Source organism: Crocodylus siamensis, chromosome 3, assembly GCF_052110815.1.
Source record: "Crocodylus siamensis isolate JL-2025a chromosome 3, ASM5211081v1, whole genome shotgun sequence".
NCBI lineage: Eukaryota > Metazoa > Chordata > Crocodylia > Crocodylidae > Crocodylus > Crocodylus siamensis.
Window position 1 is genome coordinate 167,196,636 of NC_143397.1, and position 26,457 is coordinate 167,223,092.

The 26,457-nt window shown below is 46.2% G+C and overlaps 2 protein-coding genes across 5 annotated transcripts in view; both read right to left on the reverse strand.

Moving 5' to 3' along the window:
- The window catches only part of RALBP1 (ralA binding protein 1), a 46,518-nt gene extending 44,882 nt beyond the window's left edge, over positions 1-1,636 (reverse strand). The window contains exon 1 of the mRNA XM_090039682.1: positions 1,505-1,636. The gene's annotated coding sequence lies outside the window, so the exon portion shown is untranslated. The remainder of the gene's footprint in view (positions 1-1,504) is intronic.
- An 8,121-nt stretch (positions 1,637-9,757) lies between these two features.
- Positions 9,758-26,457, reverse strand: part of TWSG1 (twisted gastrulation BMP signaling modulator 1) — a 41,215-nt gene continuing 24,515 nt past the window's right edge. For all 4 annotated transcript variants that reach the window (XM_090039685.1, XM_090039686.1, XM_090039687.1 and 1 more), the window contains exons 4-5: positions 22,310-22,576; positions 9,758-11,998 (exon numbers count right to left, since the gene is read on the reverse strand). In XM_090039685.1, coding sequence (XP_089895811.1) covers positions 11,817-11,998; positions 22,310-22,576 — 449 coding nt within the window. In that variant the 3' untranslated portion in view covers positions 9,758-11,816. The remainder of the gene's footprint in view (positions 11,999-22,309; positions 22,577-26,457) is intronic.

Genomic DNA, 26,457 nt, shown 5'->3' on the forward strand with positions numbered 1-26,457 from the left:
ATTGAACTAAAACTGAAATTAAGAACATGTTCTTTTTTAAACCTGCAGAGGTGGCTACAACTCTCAAGAGCTGGTTTATTACTTCAAAAACTTGTAGTTCCAGTTGTTTAGCCAGGCATTTCAACCGGTTTTGTCTTTCTTTACACCTAGTTAGCAAACATACAGGTTGAATATAATTTTATAATATTATGCAATATGCCAGTTTCAAATAGGTATCTAAAAATAAAATTATACTGTACATTTAAATGTTAAAAACTTTTTTTTTTGTAGAGGTGCACTGATATATCAGTCTATATCAAATTGGCACCTATAAAAGAAAATTGGTATTATAAGCAATTGGTTTTTGGCAGGTGTAGCTGATAATACCACCAATAAATGCCACATGCATGCAGCCACAGCATTCAAGCAGCCAGGAATGTAGCCTATCAGCCTGGAGAGCAGCGTTTGGCTGGTAAGTCTATGGGTGGAAAGGGGCATGGAGGGGAACAGATTGAGGCCCCTATGGCAAGGGAGGGAGTGGGGCCAGGGCAGCACAGGACACAAGGGAGAGCCTGGAAGGAAGGCACCGTTTTGGTATAGCTTCTCTCCCAACTATATGGTATACTCAATAAAAGACCAAGATTTTTTTAGGGTGATCTCTTTTATTGGACCAACCATGTAGTTGGGACATAATCAGACAAGCTTTTAAATGCCAGACACTTTTCCTTAGATCTCACATCCTCAGGTCATACATTTGGGAGCTTGTCTGACTTTCTCCCAGCTACAGACTTGGCCCAATAAGAGACTGCCCTAAGAAATCCTTGCCTCTCCCACCACTTCTAGGCCATCATAGCTATTCCATCACTCTTCGACTACCAGTAACAGACACTGACAAAAGCTTCTTGCCTGTCATCCATTTGCCAGACCATCACAGTCACAACATCACTCCAACCCTGCTGGAGTCCCCTGCTGAAACCCATGCACCAGGCGAGGCGCACACATGCGACATAGCTTGTTGGCACTGGTGTGCTGCACCGCCTTGGCTGCACCGACACAGCCCCACTGCTATATGCAAGGCCTCCTTATTCCAGGACGGGCATTTCTGCAGGGAGGGCTGCGGTGCAGGGCCATGTCACTTGGCTCACAGGGCTTCCACCAGCCTAGAAAAAGGGCCACCCTGGGAGCTATTAATGCTGCCACCGCCAACCCCATGCCCTGCCTCGTGGGGTGGGCCCAGGGCCGCCATGCGGCGGGGGGGGGGGCACGGTACGTCCCAGCCTGGAGAGATGCTGCACCAGCCCATGCCCCCAGCCTCCTCGCGTGGGTGCCTTGCTACAAGCGACAGCGCCTCCCGTGGACGTGCACGTGGACACACACACACGACGGGAGTCTGGGGGGAGCGGAGGGGGAAGGAAACGTCCGTTAACCGCCCCTTTCCAGCCCGGAAGTGGCTGCCCCGGGCCCACGCCCACCGCCCGTTGGGAGGGGACGCGCCCCCCGCGACACGCGCGAGCTCAGTACTGACCCGGGGGCTCGACCCCCCTCGGCCTCACGCGCGCCCCATGGTGCCGCCGCCCGCGGCTGTAAAGACAGGCCGGCAACAGCGCGAGCCTACTGACGCATGCGCACCACCCCCCACCCCCAAGAGTGAGGGAAGCAGCTGAGGCCAGGAGGGAAGACTGCGCCTGCGCAAAAGGAGAAGCAGCCTTAGGCTGGAGTGTGCGGCTTTGCGAGCGGGGGAGGGTAAATACGCATGCGCATTGACAGGGGCGGAGGGAGCGAATACGCATGCGCATTGACAGCGCGCCGGCGGTGGAGCCTGAACGTTAGCCAGGGCGGGGATACGCAGGGGAAGTTCTACCGTCTTCCAGCCGGCGCCCGCCCGGTGCATGCCGGGAATTGTAGTTGTGTAGCTGCAGATGCCCGGGTAGAGTGGCGGGCCAGACTACAGGTCCCGGCGGGCCGCGCGGCAGGCACTGTTGCGGGGCGGGGCTAGTTTAGTGGCCGGGGAGAGATCCTTTGTTGCTGCGGAAGAAATGGTGGGGAGCAGAAAGCAAAGCATTAAGATTGGGCAGGGAGCAGGAAACAGATGGGGGAGTATCAGATCAGGTAGGGAGTGGAAAAGAGAGCAGCGGATGGGGCAAGGACCAGAAAGAAAAGCACGTGGGGGCACAGTGAACGCGGCAGGAAGCAAGAAGCAGAGCCCGAGATCGGGTAGGGAGCACAGCAGCATATTAGGTAGGCAGCAGAAAGCAGAGCAGCAGACGAAGGAGTACAGGACAGGAAGGGGGAACAGAGCAGCAGATTGAGCAGGGGTAGGGAGCAGAAACTAGAGAAGCAGATCAGGCAGGGACTGGGAACCAAAACAGCAGACAGGACAGGAAGCAAAGCTGGAAATAGGGCAGGCAGGGAGCGGAAAGAAAAGTGGCAGATTGGGCAGGGGATCGGAGCTAATTTGTGGTACAATCTGTCAAAGCAGGTTGGTTCCCTGGTGCACTAAAGCAGTGCTGAACCCGCCGGTACAGCCACAGGTCTGTTCTTTTGAGCAGATATGTTTGAAAAGAGCAGCATTTGCTGATCTTGTTAGAATGGAGTTAAAATTATCATAGTAGAAGGCCATTAAATGTGGCAACTAGGGAAAATTCAACCAGCGTTTAAGGGACACCAAAGCATCAGTGTTCCAGCAGCTGCAAGGATTGGAACTGTTCCTTTGCTCCTCGACTATCCTGACTATAGAGCTTTGTGTCCCTAAGCAATTTAATGGGACTAGAAAGCAGCAATCAATTTTGGCTGCTTCTTTGACAAAGAAGTTGGTCTTGCATCTTTTTTCTTTGCTTGTGCACCGAATGCCAGAGAACAGAGAAAGGGTCTGACTGTTGTGCGAGTACATGTTCTATGCCTGGAAACACATCTTCCATCTCAGTGCCTACTTTCTTTCTCTGGCCTTGAAATAATTTCTTGTATTCTGCCTCCATTCGACTGCAAATTTCTGAATATGTTAGACACCTGCAGATCTTGAATCTCTTTCAGGGCTCCTAGTCAACAAGGGAATTTGTTTCCCTGAAAAGTGGACTGATTCATTTCCCCAGCCTCCAGGCATAATCCTAGCATTTTGGACACATGAATACAATGGCAGCTTGCCACCTGCTTCATTTATTCACTTGACATTCAGTGCTCCTCAGCCCTTACAAATGGGCTCTTTGTGCAACCTTCTGTGGTAATGTAAAAGGTCCCCCGCAGGAATTTGTGTGTGTGTCTATTCAGTAGGAAATATAAAAGAGAGGGTTGTAAATACTCTGATTGCTTTTGAGCACAGATATGTTGTCTTTATAATGTATTATGTACTATGCAACTCCCATAAATCCCTTTTTATCCCATGGAGGCTATCTTAATGTCAAGTACTCATTGTTTTATTTTACTTAACATCACAAGCAAATGTTTTTACTATACAAAGACTAACACAGCAGGCCATAGGAGGAAAGAAAGATTACTACTTACTGTAGTTCTTTGCTTCTGTGGATCCCTGCTCTAAGGCACATTCACCAGAGCCACTTCACCCCCCAAGAGTAAGGATTCCTATGGGCTATTGTCACTGTGAGCCTATAAAGGTCCATAAGATGCATGATGCAAAACGATGCTTTCCCTAATTGCTGAGGAGAGCAAATGGGTGAAAAGCATGAAGAGCATCTCTAGCTTAGTCAATTTGTGTGTGTTCACTGGGCGATTTGTTCCTTTACAAAAGTTCTCTCTTGTCTCGGTCCTCATTACCTCAGATAGTTTCACTCCACATGCCTCATTACATTTACTGTTGGCAAATTCTTGCTGGCTATTTTAAACAAGAGCCAGGCTAAAGTATTTGAAATGGCAGGTCCTCTTCTCTGACATTCAATCAGTGCAATAAAGAATGGGGAAGAGTTTTGGAAAGCAGGGAAGGAAGAAACGGGGAAAAAAGCACTGATATATGAATTAATAGCATTCCCCTTCATGCCACCTCCTGCCAGATTGTAGCCTTCCTGCAGGAAAGACGTGACAGGTTTTTCTTTTGTTTTGTGGTTAATGAAAGATGCCTAGTATTCATAACTGCCAGAACAGCTCATTTCATGATTGACACAACTCTGTTTGATCAGGTCTGGTAACAGGCTTCCACCACATGTACATTTGGCATAATAATTTATGCCATCTATGGATACTAGGGTTACCATAGGTCTCAGTTTTTTTTTTATCCTCTGATCTCTTTCCAAGCAGGTTTTTTAAATCTGCTCAAATGTCTGGGATATTGCTCAGCTCAGCTATGTGAGGTGGGGTGGGTGCCTGCAGAGGCTGGGAGAAGCTGGGGCTGCAGCTGGGAATTGGGTGGCCAGCTGGGGGCAGAGGAGATGTCTGCAGGATCCTAGCACCTACCAAGTTTAGCTTAGCTTCTCTGCCACAACAGAGAAAGAACCCCAGTGTCCTAGCACCTGCTTTTTTCTCTCCCTCTTATAGCAGCATCTAGTCACTCTGGGGTCTGGAATTGCAACTTGTGGAGGGCGCTGTGTTGTTGGCAGCAGTCCACGGTGAGGGAAGTGTTGCAAGGGCAGGGCAGCCAGGAGATGGAAGGAGCAGGGAGCTGCAGTTGAAAGTCAGGGGTGGGAGACTGTGGGTCCAGAATGTGGGGCAGGGAGTTGTGCGTCTGGAGTGAGGGGCACCAGCATGGCCCAGGGGGACAGGATAGCATGGGTTGGGAGTGAAGGGCACTGGGAGGACCAGGGGTCCCTAGGTCAGGAGTAACAGGAAGCAGTAGAGCCAGAGGGGCTTTGGCTTGGGAGTGAGGGGCAATGGAATGTGCAGGGCCAGGACACTGACATATCACTGCCCTTAACAGTCATATATGCCCCCCATGCACATGGCAGGTGTCCTCTTTTTTGGAACTGGAAATATGGAAAATTGCAAACCAGCAGATTTCTAGTATTGATTAGGGTTACCATAAGCACTAAGGATCTTCTCTAGTCATGCTTTTACTTGGTCATCCAGGAAACAAATTCTTGTATACCAAGTGAGAAGTGGTGGGGAACACCCAGGGGCATGAACAACTGGTGCCTCCCAAGACCTGGGGGGCACTATTTGTAAATGGCAGTGTTGACAGTGAGTGGGGACTGCCTGCAAGTGGCAGCAGTGATGAGCAGGGATCATCCACAGGCACTGGCGGCAGTGTTGGCAGGGTGGGAGTGATGGGGGACTGCCTGCAGAAACCAGCATCAGCTGCTTTGGCAGTGACCAGTCTCGGGGGGCATGTACCATCCCCATCCATGCCTCTCCTGCGCATTGCCTATGTCTAGAGGGACCGAACAGGGAGGAAGATCCCAGCCACTGCTGCTATCCCTGGCTGAGTCTGGGTCCCTGCAGAGCCCCGCTAGAGTGGGGCAGGAGAGGCTCTGGAGCTCCCCCCACTCACAGGGCAGCTGGAGACAGTTGCCAGAAGCTAGTAAGGGAGGGGATGTGCTGCTCAACACAGAGGACAGGGTGGGAAATTCCTACCTGTTTTGGGCACTTGATTCCCCAACTGCTGCTCCTGCAGTGGGGAGCAACTCCTGCAACTCTGTCCCCTCTGGGTCTGTCCCAAATGTACCTTAGAATAGGCCAAAACTTAGATTGTATACGTGCTTCTTTCCCAGTGTAAAGGTAGGTTGTGCTCAAAATACTTGTCCATCTCTCCCAACTGTACAAACGGCTCAAATAAAAGTTATCACCAGAAGACCCCTTGCTTCTTACACATCTTGTGACCCATCGTGGCTATAGCAGCACATGAACACTACTACTAGGAACAACTAGTCACTTCCTGGAAAATGCACAAATAGATCATAGAATCTTAGAAAATGAGGGTTGGAAGGGACCTCGGCAGGTCATCTAGTCCAACCTCCTGCTCAAACAGGATCACCCGCAGCTAGATCATTCCAGCCAAAGCTTTGTCTAGCCAGGTCTTGAAAACCTCCAAGGATGGAGATTCCACCACCTCTCTGGGTAACCTGTTCCAGTGTTTTACTACCCTCCTAGTGAGAAAATTCTTCCTAATATCTAACCTAAATTTTCCTTGCTGCAACTTTGAGACCGTTGCTCCTCATTCTGTCATCTGCCACAAATGAGGATAGCTTAGCTCCATCCCTTTTCAAACCTCCCTTCAGGTAGGTGAAGACTATTAAATCCCCTCTCAGTCTTCTCTTCAAAGTAAATAAGCCCGGTTCTCTCAGCCTCTCCTTGGAAGTCATGTGCCCCAGCCCGCAAACCATTTTTCTTGCTCTCTGCTGGACTCTCTCTAATTTGTCCACATCCTTTCTGTAGTGGGGGGCAGGACATTTTATAACCTGGCAAAGTTTAATAAAACTTGATAAGAATGAGAGGAAAAGGACTGATTATTTCTGATATGTGCACTGCAGGGTTGAATGGGTACCCAGAATTGATATACAAACCAGCTGGAGATACTGCTGGGCCAAATACGAGTTATGCTGGCATAATTTCAAGTGAAGCCAGTGACTAAAACCAATATGCTTCAGCTGATAGCCTGACCCGATGGATTAAAAAACAGTATCACTGGGTTTAGTCTGTTGTATGACAAGCCTTAGTTTTATATTCACATAGCATGTCAAGAGCTTGACCAGGAGTTTGCCTGGGAACTGGCTAAGGCTACATGCTCCAGGACTGTGGTTGTCATGGGTGATTTCAATTACCCAGACATCTTGTGGGAAGATCACTCAGCAAAATCCGAGTGGTCGCAAAGCTTCCTCTCATGCGTGGATGACCTCTACCTGACTCAAGAAGTCTACGGGCCAACAAGAGGTGAAGTGCTGCTCGACCTGGTACTGGCTACTGGGGATAACCTAACTGGCGACCTAGTGATCGATGGAAAGCTGGGTGACAGCGACCATGAGCCGATCACCTTCACCATCTGCTGTAAAGCTGGCAAGTCAGTCAGCAACCTGTAAGTCCCTGACTTCAGAAAAGCTGACTTTGACAAGCTCAGGAAGCTCATCAGTGAGGACCTAAGGGACCAAGACCCCAGAGGGAGGGGAGTTCAGGAAGAGTGGTTGCTGCTCAAGGGAGTGATCCTCAATACGCAAGCGAAGTCTATTTCGTCTTGGAGAAAAGGCAGCAAGAGGGCACAGCAGCCCCCCCTGGCTCTCCAGGGACCTAGTAGACCTCCTGAGGCTAAAAAGAAATGCCTACAAAGGATGGAGGATGGGATTCACCTCCAAGGAGAAATATTCTGCACTGGTCTGGTCCTGCAGGGGGCAAACCAGGAAAGCCAAGGCTGCAACTGAACTTCAACTAGCTTCAAGCATCAAGGACAATAAAAAGTCCTTTTTCAGATATGTGGGGAGCTGGAGGAAAAGCAACGGCAACACTGGATTCCTGCTGAACCAGATGGGGCAACTGATGCCCAGGAAAAAGCCAACCTATTAAATGGGTACTTTGCGTCAGTCTTTCATCAGTCCCATGGGACATCCATGTCCACTAGGGGACAGGGAGGTCCAGGTGAGGGAGATCCCCTGCCCTCCATCAATGCTGACCTTGTGAAGGAACACCTTGAGAAGCTGGATACCTTCAAGTCAGCTGGCCCTGACAATCTACACCCCAGGGTACTCAAGGAGCTGGGGAGCATCATAGCCCATCCCCTGGCACAGATCTTTGAAAACTCCTGGCGCTTTGGTGTAGTGCCCAAAGACTGGAAGAAGGCCAACGTGGTGCCGATCTTCAAGAAGGGGAGGAAAGTGGATCTGGCTAACTACAGACCCATTAGCCTGACTTCTATTCTGGGGAAGATCTTAGAAAAGTTTATTAAAGAGGACATCCTTAATGGACTGGCCGACACCAACATCCTGAGGGACAGCCAGCACGGGTTTGTTGCGGGTAGGTCTTGTTTGACCAATCTCATTTCCTTTTATGACCAGGTGACCTATCACCTGGACAAGGGAGAAGAGCTTGATGTCATATATCTTGACTTCAAAAAAGCGTTCGGTCTGGTATCCCACAATCACCTCTTGGCCAAACTGGACAATTATGACTTGGGTCCACCACGATCCACTGGCTGGGAAACTGGCTCCATGGTTGGACCCAGAGGGTAGTAATTGATGGAAGTCGATCATCATGGTGCCCTGTGACCACTGGGGTCCCCCAAAGCTCTTTCCTTGGACCCATACTGTTCAATATCTTTGTTAATGATGTGGACATTGGAGTCAGAAGCGGACTGGCCAAGTTTGCCATGACACCAAACTTTGGGGCAAAGCATCCACGCCAGAAGATAGGCGGGTGATCCAGGCTGACCTGGACAGGCTCAGCAAATGGGCAGACGAGAACCCGATGGTGTTTAACACCAAAAAATGCAAGGTTCTCCACCTTGGGAGGAAAAACCTGCAGCATCCTTATAGGCTCAGCAGTGCTACGCTGGCTAGCACTATGGAAGAAAGAGACTTGGGGGTCATCATTGACCACAAGATGAACATAAGCCTGCAATGCGATGCTGCGGCTAGTAAAGCAACCAAAACACTGGCTTGCATCCATAGATGCTTCTCGAGCAAATCCCGGGACGTCATTCTCCCCTTGTACTCAGCCTCTGTGAGGCCGCAGCTGGAGTACTGTGTCTAGTTTTGGGCTCCACAATTCAAAAAGGATGTGGAGAAGCTTGAGAGAGTCCAGAGAAGAGCCACGCACATGATCAGAGGTCAGGAAAACAGACCTTTACGATGACAGGCTGAGAGCCATGGGACTCTTTAGCCAGGAAAAGCGCAGGCTCAGGGGTGATCTGGTGGCCACCTATAAAATTATCGGGGTGACCACCAGGGTCTGGGGGAACATTTGTTCACCAGAGCGCCCCATGGGATGATGAGGTTGAACGGTTATAAACTGCTGCAAGACCATTTCAGGTCTGGAACAGCCTGCCATCGGACGTGGTTCAAGCACCTACATTAAACACCTTCAAGAGTAAATTGGATGCTTATGTTGCTGGGATCCTATGACCCCAGCTGACTTCCTGCCCTTTGGGCGGGGGGCTGGACTCTGATCTTCTGAGGTCCCTTCCAGTCTTAATGTATATAAAATTTATGAAATCATGCTACACTAACTTTTTTATTAGTAAACCAGGGATTATGCATCTGAATCATTTCTATATGTTAGTACCATAATCCCATTGAAAAAATGTTTTCTATATTTCTGTATTTAAAATGTCACGTAAACTACATCTAGCTAAGCACAATCCTGATTGAAAGATATGGAATTTATATAACTGGTTATTACACTAAGGCATGTTTATTGAGTTTTTAAAATTACTTACAATATTATAGTGCGTAATAATATAAATTACTCAGGTGCTTCAACTGGATAAGGCCCTAATTCAGCAATGTGTTCAAGTATATAGTTAAATTTAGAATTTTAGCAAAGCACTTAATCTCATGCTTAAATCAAGGGCCTAGTGAAATAAATGTCCCCAAAATAAATTTATGATCTTCCCACTTTCAGATGGCTTTGACAAAACACACAGTAGTACCATATTATGAAATTTTCATTGCTAAGAACATTCACAAATTACTTTCTCTAGATTTTACATTTTATGGAAAACAAAAATATTAAATTTAAAAACAAAATTCTAATATTAGGGTTCTCTGACTACTGAAAAGGCCTGTCAATCACAATTTAAGAAAAATAGAATTATTAGTATAAACTCAGTTCTGGTTTCTGAACCTGATAAAAAGCTTTATCGTGCTCATATAGAGTTTAAGGAGAGGCAAGCAGCAATAAAGAAATCAAACAACCCAGTAAAGTCTCTTTATTAAAATAACTTTGTAAACAAGTATAATATAAGAAAATACACTGGATATTGCTGTAGATCATATACAATTTACAGCATAGACTCTCCAGAGAGTATCATGAATTACAAAAATAAAGCAAATCCTATTTAAAGTGTGTTCTCCTCACTCAGTAAAGCTTTCAGGGTATTTTGCACGATGTTTGTGTTTTTTCCATGGCTTTTTCTGGATGTTTGTTAATTTTAAACAAAACTAGTTTCAACCCTTCCTCCAGACAACTCAGCCATCTCTCCCACTGGATTTTACAGTAAAATCATAACCATGTAGGTTATAGTAATGTCATAAAGCCATGGCAACAGGCTCCTAAACAGAACATCATATAAAAAATGCAAGTTATAAACTGTCAAAATTTAAAGGCAACTGGAGGGAAAGTTCCTTCATTTTAATCTCATTGTTACTATTCCCAGGAAAAAAAACATAACTATAAAACAACTCTCTTTTAAAATTCTCTCTCTACTTTATTATCCTCCAGTTTAAAATTTTCTAAGCAAACCATCAACTTTCAAACAGTTCCGCATATCTAGAAAAGAGCCGAGAGTAACTTTCCTGTACAAGAGCGGTCATTTTTTTGCTTCATCTTAGTTAAAGAGCTTAATATTGAGAACTAACGACTCCCAAGTAAACTTTTCAAATAAAATGCAAGTTCAAAATAACTGCTCTTATTAGTACATGACAGAGGAATATGCAAGTAGAAGGCACTTTACCTATAAAGATTAAACTGAGTTGGGGAAACACACATAGTTATGGATTTGACTATTCATATTAGCAACCTTAAAAAGTCAGGATTATTAACACCATTTTGAGTTTCTAGTGAATCACTATCTACTCTGATTTTATTCTTTATCACTAAAAAAAATATTTGTACCATAGCGACTGCCTTGTACTCAACTCTTCCACATATTAAAATATGAGTCACAGAAGTGGACAAAATGTTCCGCAGTCAGAGCATCCTCATTTATTTTCAAGGATACTTCTTGCCCCATCACGACACTTCTACTCATAAGAATAAATCAAAACAAAACCAAACAAACCTGTAGAAAAAAATTCTGCACAGAATATTACCAGGTGCAGGAACATGTCAACTGTCAACCAATAAATCCACTGAGCTTCAAAGGATCTGCAATTTCATTCCTATTTTTAAACCATCTTTTAGTTCATTGCAGTCTTCCATATTTCCACCACTGCACTGAGATTCCAGGGATAAAAAATAACCCAGGAAAAAGGAGTGCATTAGGAAATGGATGCAACTAAACTTAACAGATTTGTTTTGGTTCATAACAGAGAACCTAGGAGAACACCATTCCTTTATACAAGGTAATCACTTGCCTAATCACAAGAATGAAGGCAGATGACAGTAGGAGGGCTCGTATCACATATTGTGGTGGGAAGGCTCCTGAGAAGCTTCCATATTATCTGTTAAATCTTATGTTTAAAAGCCAAAGAAAAAGAATTACCCCAATTTCTCTCTTCCATTTTTGAAAACAGCTTTTTCATGGTAGGAGTCTTAACCGCTGGTATATGACCATAAACCACATCAGCCTTATTGTGGAGAGTAATAAAAACAAACATGTACAAGCATTACGCATTTGAGAATTGATGGAACTTAAATGATGGGAATCTGGTTGCTATTTCCTTGAGGTTTCACTATTCTAATTTACTAACTACAATGTTATACTGTGAAAAACAATATAGACGATACATTCAAAACAAAGCAAAACAACCAGGATAGTAAGCATGAGCATGGCTGTGCTCTTCAACTAAGAATAAACTTAACAAATGAAACATTTGCTAATCAGCACTGTTTACACAAGTTAAAAAGCAAATAAAATGACCTGTTTCAAATTTTGAAGTTGTTTCAAAATTTTTTTACATCTTTTCTCAAATCTCTGATATTTAGTAGCAACCAGTACCTATCCCACCCATTAAATACTTGAAATCCTCTTCTCTTTAATTAAGAAAGATTACTTTGGCCTCCAGGCTATACCATTATACAACTTCTCTGCTTCAAAACATGCAGTTCATACATTTTACAGTTTTACTGCCATAGTCTATACATTCTGGCCCAATACACTCACAGCAGGCATTGTGAAACCAGCGGTATTTGGATGCTCCCATGGACTCGCAAGAGATCTTGCACTGATGTATTGACATGCAGTCATCAAAATAGACCACAGTGCACATGTGTTCTAAACAAAAGGGGAAAAAAAGACAGCACTTTAGAGTCTTTCAAATTACCTGCCATAGGAGACAAAGACGACAGAAGCAGTGATTTTGGAAAGGGAAGAGGTGAGAATATTAGGCCTGTCAGTACCGTATCAAAGCAGCTTGGCATCTGGGGCAAAACCTACAGTGGCAGCCTCCCCTCGCCCCACACACAGATCCAGGGGGCACACATGTGTTCCCTCCCCCATGCTGGGAGTGAATGCAGCAGTGGGAGCCACCCTTCCCCATCCCCATGCCCCCCCCGCCCCAAATGAGCCACTCGCAGCTCTGTCTTATGTCCCGCCCCGGCTGGGCACCACCTGTTGGCATCCCTTCACTTCAGCACTCAGGGCAGTTGCCCCGGCTGGAGTCATTCATTTATGAAGACCGTGGGACAAATGCAGCAATTCCAGTGGTCTTTATTTTTAGAATCACATTCTATTTCTCATGTAGAAGAACCCCTTACTTTTTTCACAGTGTTAAAAGGGGCACCTTGCAAAACACAGAGAAAATGAGGCAGGGCTATACAATGAGTCCTGGCCTCCAGGTCTCAATATCTGTAAAACTTAAAAAGCAAATAACACCTCCCCACCCCAAGAAACTTTCAAGTACTCCAGCCAACACAATGCTGTAAGAGCTCTTTACTAAGGCGGCAGAAGTAAGAATAAACTTTTGGCCTTTCCCAAGTTGAGTACTTAGCTGTACAATCTTCATGATCTTATAATGTAAAAACAGTGTCAAGTGTGCTGTAAACTTGGACCACTACAAGCAGGTAATTTATGAACTAAACAGGATAAATAGACTAAGGGTGCAGTTCAAAGAATCAGTAAACTACTGGAGATATGCATAGACTGATACGCATTGTTAGATCCCTTGTTTCTCTAATCTCTAACACACCACTATTCTTGTGGCTTTTTATTGAACTATTTATAGTTTCATAGTTGGTAGGGTTGGAAGAGATGTAAGCAGATCATCAAGTCCAAACCCCTACCATGGCCAGGAAGGGAGGCTGGGGTCAAATGAACCCGGCTAGGTAGCCGTCTAGCCTCCTTCTGAAGACCCCAAGGGTAGGAGCGAGCACCACTTCCCTCGAAAGTTGGTTCCAGGTCCTAGCTGCCCTGACTGTGAAGTAGTGCCTCCTGATATCTAGCCTGAATCTACTCTCAGTCAACTTATGGCCACTGTTCCTTCTTACCCCTAGTAGTGATCAGGGGAACAGGGACTCTCCCATTGCCTGCTGGTCCCCCTTGGCAAGTTTATAGGCAGCCACCAGATCCCCTCTCAGCCTTCTTTTGTGGAGGCTGAACAGGTTCAGGTCCCTGAGCCTCTCTTCATAGGGCCTGCCCTGCTGCCCCCTGATCATGCGAGTGGCCCTCCTCTGGACCCTCTTCATGTTGTCCACACCCCTCCTGAAGTGCGGCACCCAGAACTGGATGCAGTACTCCAACTTCGGCCTGACCAATGTCACATAGAGGTGGAGGATCACCTTGCATCTGCTCATGATGCATCTGTGGATGCATGACAAGGTGCAGTTAGCTTTCCTGACCACATCCCCACATTGGTGGCCCAAGTTCATTTTGAAATCAATAATGACTCCAAGATCCTTTTCTGCCCGTGTTGACGAGAAGGGAGTTCCCCAGCCTGTAGGCATGCTGCTGGTTCTTCCTCCCCAGGTGCAGTACCTTGCACTTGTCTGTATTGAAACCCATCCTATTCTCATCTGTCCACCCTTGTAACCTGTCTAGATCTAATGGCAGCCTGTTCCTCTCCTCTAGTGTGCCCACTTCTCCCCACATCTTAGTGTCATCTGCAAACTTGAACAAGGTGGTTTTCACCCCATTGTCCAAATTGTTGATGAAGATACTGAACAGTGCAGGCCCTAGGACCAAGCCCTGGGTATCCCCATTGCCCACATCCCTCCAGGTCAAAAATGACCCATCCACCACCACTCTCTGGGTACGGCCCTCCAATCAATTTGTGACCCATCTGACTGTGTAGGTGTCAACACCACAGTCACCTAATTTTTTAATGAGGATGCAGTGAGAGACATTGTCAAAGGCCTTCCTATAGTCCAAAAAGACTAAGTTTACCGCGACACCTGTGTCCAAGGCTTTTGTGACCTGGTCGTAGAAGGCCACCAGGTTGGTCTGACAGGACCTGCCTCCAATGAACCCATGTTGGTTGCCCCTAAGCATAATCTCTCCTGCTGGCCCCTCGCAGATGTGCACCTGGATAATTTTCTCAAGGAGCTTCCCCAGGACCGACGTAAGACTAACGGGCCTATAGTTTTCTGGGTCCTCTATCCTCCCTTTTTTGAAAATGGGGATCACACTGGCCCTTTTCCAGTCCTCTGGCACCTCACCAGAGCACCACGCATGCTCGTAAAGTTGTGCCAGAGGTCCTGCAATGACCTCTGCCAATTCTCTAAGCACTCTGGGGTGGAGATCATCAGGACCTGCTGATTTGAACATGTCTAGTTCCCCGATTAGGTCCTCACTGATCCTAGGCCTGGTTGTGCCTCCCCTGGGTCCGGCTGGAATCCCAGTGCGGAGGATGTCCTTGTCCCTGCTCAGAAAGCATTGTTAGATTGCTTTCTCTGAAACCCCACACTCACTCCCACAATCCCCTTCCTCGGCCACAGCTTCACCCCAAACTCCAATCCTCCTTTCCTAGATGCCTATTACAGGAGCTGAAGACTTTTTGATCCCAGCTGTTCTTAGCATCTCTTAACAACAAACTCACTCTTCTAGTTTTCCTTGTGCTAGGTGTTAAGGAAAATTTATATGATCTAACAATAAGAGCAGGGCTTCTGGCTGTCCTATGGAGAAGTCAAGAACAAAAAGGTTAAGTAGAAGTAATCAACAGAGCATGTCTTTTTCATAGACTGTGACTATGTACACACTCAATCTAGTGCAGAGATTCTCAGCTGGGGTGCCATGACAAGATCCTTTAAAAGGTGCCACACGCTTAGCATTGTTGAGTGTGCAAAGCAACGTTCCTATAAGCTGGGTGGCACAAGGGGATATGTTGTGGTCCTTTAGTCTGACCTACACCTGCACAAATATCAGTTTGACTCTAACCCCTGGATACCATCTGAAAAACAGCTTGAGAATCAGTTTGTAAAAATCTACTGAGAGGTAGTTTAGGGAAATGTAAACCATAAACATCAGCTACTAAATAAGATGCTCACTCCATTTGTTGTAGAGAGATTAAAATCTCACATGTGAACACTTGCTAGGAGAGGAGGGGGCTCAGAGGCAGGGATTAAAGGAAGAAATAAATAAATACAGGAGATAGAGCTCAGATCAAGGAAATGGGTTGCCTGACTGCAACTTTCAAGGTGTGACTCAGGACCTGGGGGGCTTTTCCTCTTTGGTGAGGTTAGAGACTTACTTTCTTCCTCCCCATGTGCTAGGATTTTGGGTCATGTCCTCTCTCTACTCTCCTTTGTACCTGATAAGATATACTTGTTTCTCCTCGGAGATAGGAGGTGAAGTCCTGTTCTTCAGCTGGGGAACAGAGATGAAGTATACAGTGCTGAGACCAGCGTGAGGAGCTCAAGCACTATCTTTGTATCAGGGGATCAGGACACCTTTTAAAAATAATGGAGCAGTTTCAACATCTCAGGCCTATTGTATCAGGCTCCATCCATCTCCCTGGATTGTGCTCAAGGAGATGTTGGAAATTAGTCACCTCTGACACCCAGCCACTGAAGATAGATGTGTAGTACCTTTTCCTTCTCTCCATCCTTTCAGCTCTATCCTGTGCCAGGGATTCAGACAGTAAAAGTGCATGCTGACGATTAATTTCATACAACATTAGAGCACCAGCTCAGCTTCCAATAATACCGAGAAACCCTCACCCTTTAAAGATCAGTTTAAGAGCTCTAAAATCCACATGCTTATGCAGGCTGCCTTCAAATGTAGCATGTGTGATAAAGGTTCAGGCTAGAGTTACTGATCTAAGTTATGAGTTAGTGGACTACATAATGTCAAAGATACATAACCCGGAAAGGGAGGGAAATCTTAAAGCTAACAAAGGCTATTAAATTTTTGCATAAAAACCTAAGGTAGTACCCAGACCCAACTGAACCCAACCATTTGCTCCAGTCAGGGCATAAATCTAGAGTTTTGAAGAAACACAAGTGATAGTGCAACAGTTAAAGAGCTCATCGGACGAACTGCAATGTCTGTGTGCAGACAGTTTCATAGTTTCTAGGGTCGGAAGGGACCTGAGCAGATCATCTAGTCTGACCCCCTGCCATGGCAGGAAAGAGTACTGGAGTCAAATGACCCCAGCAAGATGTTCATCTAACCTCCTCTTAAACACCCCCAGGGTAGGAGCCTGCACCACTTCTCTTGGAAGTTGGTTCCAGACCCTAGCCGCTCTGTGAAGTAGCGCCTCCTGATATCTAACCTAAACCTACCCTCTGCCAGCTTGTGACCATTATTCCTGGTCACTCCTGGCGGTGCTCGGGGGAACAGGGACTCCCCCAGTGCCTGCTGATCCCCCCGACTAGTTTATAACAGGCCACAAGATCCCCCCTCAGCCTTCTCTTTTGGAGGCTGAACAGGTTCAGGTCCCGCAGCCTGTCCTCATAGGGCCTGCCCTGTTGTCCCCTGATCATACGAGCGGCCCTCCTCTGGACCCTCTCCATGCTGTCACCATCCCTCTTGAAGTGCGGCGCCCAGAACTGGATGCAGTACTCCAACTGCGGCCTGACCAGTGCTGCCTAGAGGGGGAGGATCACCTCTTTGGACCTGCTCAAGATGCATCTGTGGATGCATGCCAAGGTGCGGTTGGCCTTCCTGACTGCCTCCCCACACTCCCGGCCCATGTTCATCTTGGAGTCAATGATGACCCCCAGATCCTTTTCCGCCTCCCTGCTGACAAGAGGGGAGTTCCCCAACCTGTAGGTATGGTGCCGGTTGTTCCTCCCGAGGTGCATCACCTTGCACTTGTCTATGTTGAAACCCATCCTATTCTCGTCCGCCCACCCTTGTAACCTGTCTAGGTCTGATTGTAGCCTGTTGCATCCTTCCAATGTGCCCAGGTCCCCCCACATCTTAGTGTCATCAGCAAATTTGAACAGGGTGCTTTTTACCCCCTCATCCAAATCACTGATGAAGATGTTGAACAGTGTGGGCCCGAGGACCGAGCCCTGTGGAACCCCACTGCCCACGTCCCTCCAGCTTGAGAAGGACCCATCTACTACCACCCTCCGGGTGCGGCCCTCCAGCCAGTTGGCGACCCATTTGACTGTGTGGGTGTCTACACCACAGCCCCCCAGTTTCTTAATGAGAACGGGGTGAGAGACAGTGCCAAAAGCCTTCCGGAAGTCCAGGAAGATTATATCCACTGCTACCCCTGCGTCTAACGATCTGGTGATCTGATCGTAAAAGGCCACCAGGTTGGTCTGACAGGACCTGCCACTGATGAACCCATGTTGGTTGCCCCTAAGCATGCAGTCCTTTGCTGGCCCCTCCTGGATGTGTGCCAGCATAATTTTCTCGAACAGCTTGCCTAGGATCGAGGTAAGACTAACTGGCGTATAGTTTCCCGGGTCCTCCTTCCTGCCTTTTTTTGAAGATGGGAACCACGCTGGCCCTCTTCCAGTCCTCCGGTACCTCACCAGAACACCACGAGTGCTCATAAAGCCGTGCCAGGGGACTTGCAACGACCTCGGCCAGTTCCTTTAGAACTCTAGGGTGGAGATCATCCGGGCCGGCTGACTTGAATACGTCCAACCCCTCCAGAAGCTCCCTAACTAAATCCTCGCTAACCCATGGCCCAGGTGTGCCTCCCCTGGGGCCCGAGGGGGGCCCAGCAGGGAGGTGGCTGTTCAGGTGGGAGTTGGTTTTCAGGTGACCTGTGTGGCTCAGGCTGATGTACTACATAAGTATGGAGCACAATCATACTTCTGATCTGCAATATTTTTCCTAACTTCTAAAGCCAAAATTTTAGAATTTCCATAAAATTTCTGCCCATTAAATGAAGAGAAACAAATATGAGTGAGAAAAAAAAGATTACAAAATAGACTCTGATTACAAACAAATAACTAACACCTCGCTCTTGTATAGTACTTTTCATCAGTAAAACTCAAAGTGCTTTACAAATAGTTCCAAAGTAGGATGTCATTGCATGGCTATTAAAAGTGAAGGAGAGAGACTGTTATAATAACATACTATTGCATTCAGCAAGTCAGCTATACTACATTTCTGAAAAAGTTCTTACGTAGTTGGAGCTACAGAAAAAGGGAGCTAAAAGTCAATTAAGAGTTGGAGTCAAATCAAGGCAACCTTGACTGTAGCATGGATTTTGTTCCATCAGTTCTCAAAACGTTATTTACTACCTTTTCCTTATTGCTAGGATTCTGTCATCTGTGACAACTGGGATAATTCTAAAAAGGTAACAAGCTACAAGAAGTTCAGGGTTCTGAAGTTACCAGCTAGAAGAATAAGCTAAAAACGTGAGGGGAGGGGAAAGCAAAGATCAGATTGCAAAGAACTGGAAATCAACTTTTGCAACACAGTTTAATGGTGGAAAGCCAGATTTGAACAGTTCCAGCAGTTCAAAGCAACATCTCATATGTCGACTCTGAGTTTGCAGGGGATAGAGAGGAGGAGGAAAGAAATCAGAGAGATGGTAACAAGCAATTGTGAGGTGCAATAGCTCATGCTTTGCCAAGACTAGAACAGAATGCTTTGCACCAAACATTGCTCCAGCTCCCAGTGATTTAGAGAGGTACTTTCTACGAATGGGCATAGGTATACTGGTATGAAGGGCACTGCCTTTGCTAAACCTTGCTCACTGCTGATACAGCCTCTTTGTTCAAGATTGAAACAACAACAGAAAAGAGCCAGACAAACTCCAGCTGGTGGGAACAGAGGAAGCCAAAACAGAGCTCTTTGACTCTCCAGAGACCGTCCTAGAATGGACTGCCTCTACTATGTGTTGACCAGCTGTTTGTGAGGAGGTTTGGAGCAGTCTTCATCATCTCAGCTTTGTTCTACGTTTGCCTATTACTCTGCAAATCCCATCCCACTCCATCCCCATTCCTGTCCCCCTTGCACTTCTCCTGTTCTGCTAATTCAATTCAAAGTAAACCTGATGCCCCCAAAAGTCATGGAATTAACACAACTGCCACCAGTCCTCAGTTCACTCTGCTTGAGCTCACACTTTTTCCCTGGAGCTATTCTATTTACCACTGATCTGAGCTTGTACAGTGCCTAGTACAATGGGATGGCATTCTTACATGGTCCTCAGGTACTACCATAATGTGACTGATCAATTCATGTTGCTCTGGGTTAGCTTAGGCCCTGTCTAACTTCTCCGGTTTTGAGGGTATGGACACAACAGTTTGTACATAAGCTGTAGAGAAGCCTGAATGCAAAACAGTTGTATCCTGTGATCTTATTACCCACATGCCCATCCATATAAGCAGTCCTGCTGTCCAGTGATTTCTGTTTCTTCTCAGTGTACATGAAGCTGAATGCAATTTGGGATCTATTCTCACTGAAGATCTGAATTCAGTCTTTCCAAGGATTAGTTCTGCTTAATTCTAATTTACAGAAAGAATTAACTTTTATCTCTGTGCTAAGTGCCTACTACAGTCCAGTAACAGATGCATTCAGTACCTATTTGAGTTTCACTCAGTTGCCAGTTTGGGAATTCCTTTTTAGCATGCAAGTTTTTTTTTTTAACTTAACCTAGCTTTTACCTGGAGTGCAGACACTATGTGTTTACTAAAGACTAAAAATAGAGTGAGCACACAAGGAATACCTTTAATACAGCATAATTTTCCTCTTTTCCAGGGTAAAGTTATCCTGCAAAAAAATCTGTGGTAAATCACCAAGTGTAAGTGTCATGTTTCTGCTCCTGCTTCATTCTCAGGTAGCCATTTGTCCAATACAGAGCAGGTCCCCTGCCACCTAGTGGCAAGGTCCTGTAATATCACCTTCTGCAAGAAATTGTGTCCACTATTGAATGAAATCCAGGGTAAATTACTCTGTGCTAATTGTATCGTGTGCACACCCTTATCAAACACTCAGTTTCATGAAACAAGGTGTGGTAAGTAGGTGCCAGGATTGGGGCATTTAATTAAACAAGGTTAGTGATGTTTTACATTCTTATTTCCATTTATTAATGTTATCTCTTTCACTTCCTTGAGCTGTATTTCAAACTTACAGTAATGGTGAAAATTAATTTATTAGTCCACCTTAAAGGTACGCAGATGGCAATACTCAGGTAGCATAACACAGCTATCTGGGACAGATTCAGGATAGTTACCATAACTCTTTTGCAGGCATAATTCACTTGTATTGCATGCACTGTTCAACACACATGGCTGTGGCTTACCATTTAACATAGTTATTTGCATTATTCCAATAACAGAGAGCAAGTATTTTAATAATGTCAAACACAGATATGAACTAGACATTTTCTGCCCATGTGGTTTCCTGGATCTGGAATTAATTTATTTTCCTAATGTGCCTTAACCAAAGGAAATTATAAAAGTCTCTCTGTTTGAGTTCCATTTAATTAAAAGCAGTCTTGCTTAGAAACCTAACTAGGTCAGAGGTTTGAGCTAGTACGGAAAACAATGGGTCTATCAATTAGGATCCCATTCATTAGCTAGAAGGCCAGAACAAGAGCAGAAAGGAAAGCTACCAATGTTTAGAAAAACAAGCAATAGGCCAATGCTGATTCCAAATATGGCTAACAATTTAAATAAATAAATAAATAAATAAAAGGAAAGGCACCAGACTTAAGGATAAATTTTATGAAAGGGAGGAACATTTTAAGAAGTTGCTCCAAGTTTGACAGGAACATTTGCTGGGAAAGATAATATAAGTTTTGTTTGGAATTCAAAAGTCTCCTTCCTCCACAACTGTCACTCACTACACCTAAAGACATCATCAAAGCCAGGAATGATAAGCTTGTCCAGAGCTTTGGTTAAGCCTGCATTACCTAGAATTTTAGTTTGTCAGCTTCAAGCATACAAGTGTTTAACATGTCTTTCAGATCTGGTGGTGGTGGTAAAGACCCCAAAAACCACACCAGATACTTGGTAGGGCTGTGCAAAGCTTTGGTCCCCGATTTAATTCAGTGGAGATTCAGTGGCCAAATCTCCGAATCCAAACTGTATCAGAGGACCCTTTAATCTTTCTGAATTGAATCAGAACCCTCCAAATCAATTAAAAAAGATTTGGAGATTCGGATGTAGACACAGCTTTAAATGTTTTTTCTACATACCTCTAAGTAGCAGGGGCTCGTGAGTGCCAAGTTGCTGGGGCGCACAGAGTGTCTCACAGAAGCACAGGGGGCCCCCCAGTGCGCTCAGCAGCAGACCTGGAAGTGAATCAGAAGCACTTCCAGTCTACTTCTGGGTCCTCTGGGGAGTGTGCTGTTCCTCTCCCCTCTCCCCCTCCCCCCCGGTGTCCCACCTGGCTCGGTGACTGGTGCCTCCTGGGTCTGGAGGGGGTACCTGTGGTCCTCCTGTGGCTGACTGCTGAGCCGGGGAGGTGCAGGGGGCCCCCCCAGCGCACTCCCCAGCAGACCCAGAAATGGACCAGAAGTACTTCCTGTCCACTTTAGGGTTTGCTGCTGAGCATGTGGAGGGCCTCCCCTGCACACCTGTGGGATGCTCCATGCACTGCAGCGATCACAAGGTGCATCTGCTACCTCAAAGTACATAGAAAAAACTTTAAAGCTGTGTCTATGTCCAAATAGCTGATTCTCCAAATCAGCATCGAATCTTTAGCTTCGGATTCAGCCAAATTGAATCACTGTCCCTGATTTGGCCCAAATCCGAGTCGAATAGGGCGTGCTTTGCATACCCATAGCAATTGGTATTGCCCCCCTCCACCCCCTCTTTTTTCTTTTTTCAAACAAAACAGCTAACTCTTTCTTAATGGCTTAGCTCTGGGGTGGATTAAGTTCAGTTCCTGGTTGTAGTGTCATTTTCAGGTTCCGAATCAGAAGTATTGCTTTGACTTCCAAGATTTTTATGGAACATTGTAAACAAAACCCCCTGTTTGGGAGATGGAATTTCATGTTGACAAGATGTCATGTGGGTCATTACTTCCTACAACTGGCCTTTCCAATAACCCTGTCCTCCTCCAGTCCCTACAGTGGCGTTACAACCAATTTTAAGTTGGACGCTCCTTTATAACCTGTTCAGAATTCGACCAAACTCTTTACTGCACGACTTTTGTTTTACCTAGCACACTTGAACCTGGTTAGAAAGTTATTTTGCTCTTGACAGAGAATTTAGCCTTCAAACAGTCTATTACCTTTGTCACTGGAGTATGGTGCATGGACATTGTTATTTGGAACAGACACATTCTGGTGCTGTGGCTGGCTCACTGTTTCTAAAAATGAAACTAGATTTTCATGATGTGACAGTTCTTCTGCTACAGGGAAGGAAACAATATTCCAGTTCAGCTGTGTGTCCCCTTCTGTGAGCGCCCGGAATAGGGAAGGTATTGGTTCATGCAACTCTTCCACAGTGCTCTTGGAAGTTGGAGGTGTGTCACTGTAATTGCGAGGATTGCACATACCTGCAGGAGAGAGAAACAGATAACAAAGAATTAAGGAAAAGCCCTCCTATACCTTTAGCTCTCCCTTGACTGAGGAAAAGCAACATCTGGGAAATTAAATTAGAAGAGGTGTCCTGTAAGAAGGAAAGACCATCTAAAAGTTTATTTAAAGGAGGTCTAAAAACTTTCCTAGGCATAAAAGCTTCATAGAGATATTAATACAATACCATTAGTAAATGGTAAACCTGAAAGAAGTAACATGTCTACAAAAGGAGTCCATGTCTGGACAGCTTGTTTGAAATCTCTTTCTATTGTTTTGGGGCACTTGGAGGAGGGGAGGGGAGGGGAGGGGCCGGGCCCCAAACCCAAGCCAGCATCAAAAGGTGATATCAAGTAATTGCTGATTTATTATTTGATGAGTGCAAGGTCTGTGTATGGACATCTAATACAAGAACATGTAAGAAGGTCCTATCATAATTTCACTCCACTTTCAATTTAGTTAAATTAGTTTAGTTTTTAAAATTCTTAATTCCATTATATTTTATTACACTGTTGCTTCTTTTTCCAGGATTAGTAGCTGTGGAAGCTGTTGGTAGCACTATCATATACATTTAAAACAAATGTTCACATTCATTCAGCAGCCATCCTCCAAATGCAAAGTTTCAATAAAACAAGTTTAAATAAAAAGATAGACTATTCCAGTTGTCCATGTGTGTGAGACCATCTGGACTGACTAAGCCTTCTCAGCAGAACAGAAACACTGGAGCTCATAAAACATGCCTTCCCTTCCACACCAGTTCTAACACCTCAATTTAAATTTGGCATTCCTGGTAGAGACCTTTTGCAATAGTGACCTAAAAACTAGGATGAATAAACACCAGCTGCTTAACTGCAGCCCTTTCGGAAGTGGACGGAAGGCAATAAAGATGTGGTGTTATAGTACTTATGGCAACTTTTTATGCAGTTTTCTTTTGCTTTCATTCTGTCATACCTCTTGACACACTGTGTTCTAGATGCTTTCCAGTAGGCTTCCTATTTACTTTCTTCCCCCCGACTCCTATCTTTCCTTACACTCTCTTCTCATTATCTTACTAGCCGCATTTCTAGTCTCAGTCTGTCAACAGCCCACTTATCAACTGCCCTTCACCCTTAATTCTAACCACTCCCTCATGCATATATAGGGCTTTAAAACATTTTTAAACTCCACATGCTCAGAAGACACATTATGATTTAATGTACAAATCTCAGGTCAGGTGAAAAACCCAATGTCCTTCTTCTACTTTTCTGCCCACCCCCAAAGTCTCTCCTGGCTGTTTCAAGTGTGATTGGATCTTCAGATATCCTGTTCCAGGGGTTCTTAATCCCTGGTCAGCTGCCAGTCCACAGCAGTCAGCTGCTGGACCAGAAGTGGTTGCAGACCGGCAAACCGCAGCCCCCACCTCAGAGCTGGGCAGAGAGGCTATGGCTTTTCTGCAGGGCCAGCAGCAGTACAGGGTTTGGCCCACCCCCACCAGCCTGGGGGTGGAGGTATCCTTACCTGTCTGCCGGCTAGAAATTCCAGCTGCAATCAGCTGTGACTGCTAGGCTGCAGTTTGCCAGGCCACAGCATAAAAACTTTGAGAACCCCTCCCTTATTCCTACCCCATTCTCTTTTTAGGACTTTCCAAGTCACCACTTTTCACATTTACTAGCTGCAATTACTGCCTCTGCTGTTACTCACAGTTCACACAAGGACAACACAAAGTTGACTTTTCTGATGACGTCAGTGGAGTCATTAAGAATGTTTTTAAATGGAGTAATAAAACTGACCAACACCTTGTTAATTCTACCCTGCATGTGTTTCAGCAGGGGTGGGCAAAATACAGCCCACGGACTGAATCCAGCCCATCAGGCCATTCTATCTGAAATTTGTATTTAGAAAATTAATCTTTATCTGCTCCTGGCTGCCTATCAAGGATGACAGGAGCCAGGGCCAGTAGGACCCAGGGGGAGCTGGCAGCAGGACCTGGCAGCCCAGTCCCACCCCACCCCCAGCAATTTCCCTGCTTTGCTGCCCACAGTGCTCCAGCACCACACTGCTCCTGGCTGCATCACTGGACTGAGGGAGCACGAGGCCCATGCCAGGACCCTAGGGCCAGGAATGGGAGGGGTGTGTGTGCGTGCGTGTGTTTGTTCGTATGGTGAGTCCCACATGCACACCTCACACAAGCCATACACATGTACTCACACCCCATCACACTGCCATACATGCAGACCCCAACCTCCACACATCCCCCCACAAACCCCATATCCACCGATACCTCACATATCCACATGTGCACCCACATGGTCCCTTACCCCACACCTGTCCACCCCTCATAGACACAACCACACCCTCCCCCACACCCCACATACCACAGCCCCCCACAAACCTATATCCACCCCCTCGTGCCCCCCACCCTCCCCACAATATACAAAAGTAAAACTTCATGTTAAGCCGAGGGTACTGAAGGCACTGGCTGATGTCATTGCACAGCCACTGGCAAGAATATTTGAGCACTTGTGGCGCATGGGAAAGGTCCCAGAGGACTGGAGAAGGGCCAATGTGGTCCCTATTTTCAAGAAGGGGAGGAAGGAGGATCCAGGCAACTATAGGCCAGTCAGTCTCACCTCCATCCTTGGCAAAGTCTTTGAAAACATTATTAAGGCTCATATATGTGAGAGCCCAGCAGGAAAAATTATGCTGAAGGGAAACCAGCACAGGTTCATAGCAGGTAGATCATGCCTGACTAATCTAGTCTCTTTTTTTGACCAGGTTACAAAACACCTGGACACAGGAGTAGGGGTTGACATCATTCACTTAGACTTCAGGAAGGCCTTCGATACAGTATCCCACCCCATACTGGTGAACAAGTTAAGAGGCTGTGACTTGGATGATTACACAGTCCTGTGGGTGGCAAATTGGCTAGAGGCGTCGTACCCAGAGAGTGGTGGTGGATGGGTCGGTATCAACCAGGAAGGGCGTGGGCAGTGGGGTCCCACAGGGCTCGGGCCTTGGACCAATACTCTTCAATGTCTTCATCAGTGACTTGGACGAGGGAGTGAAGTGTACTCTGTCCAAGTTTGCCAATGATACAAAACTGGGGAGAAGTGGACACACTGGAGGGCAGGGAACAACTACAGGCAAACCTGGATGGGTTGGACAAATGGGCAGAAAACAATAGAATGAGATTTAACAAGGAGAAATGCAAAGTGCTGCACCTAGGGAAGAGAAATGTCCAGCGCACCTACTGCCTAGGAAATGACCTGTGCTTGGCAGCACAGAAGCGGAAAGGGATTTTGGAGTCCTAGTGGACTCCAAGATGAACATGAGTTGTCAGTGTGACGAAGTCATCAGAAAAGCTAACTGCACTTTATCATGCATCAGCAGATGCATGACAAAAAGAACCAAGGAGGTGATACTTCCCCTCTATCAGGTACTGGTCAGACTGCAGCTGGAATACTGTGTGCAGTTTTGGGCACCACACTTCAAGAGGGATATGGATAACCTGGAGAGGGTCCAGAGAAGGGCCATTTGTATGGCTAAGGACTTGCAGGCCAAGCCCTACGAGGAGAGACTAGGGCACCTGGACCTCTTCAGCCTCGCAAGAGAAGGTTGAAAGGCGACCTTGTGGCTGCCTATAAATTCATCATGGGGGTGCAGAAGGGAATTGGTGAAGCTCTACTCACCAAGGCACCCCTGGGGGTCACAAGAAATAATGACCATAAGCTAGCAGAGAGCAGATTTAGATTGGACATTAGGAGGAACTTCTTCACAGTTACAGTGGCCAAGGTCTGGAATAGGCTCCCAAGGGAGGTGGTGCTCTCCCCTATCCTGGGGGTCTTCAAGAGGAGGTTGGATGGGCATCTGGCTAGGGTCATCT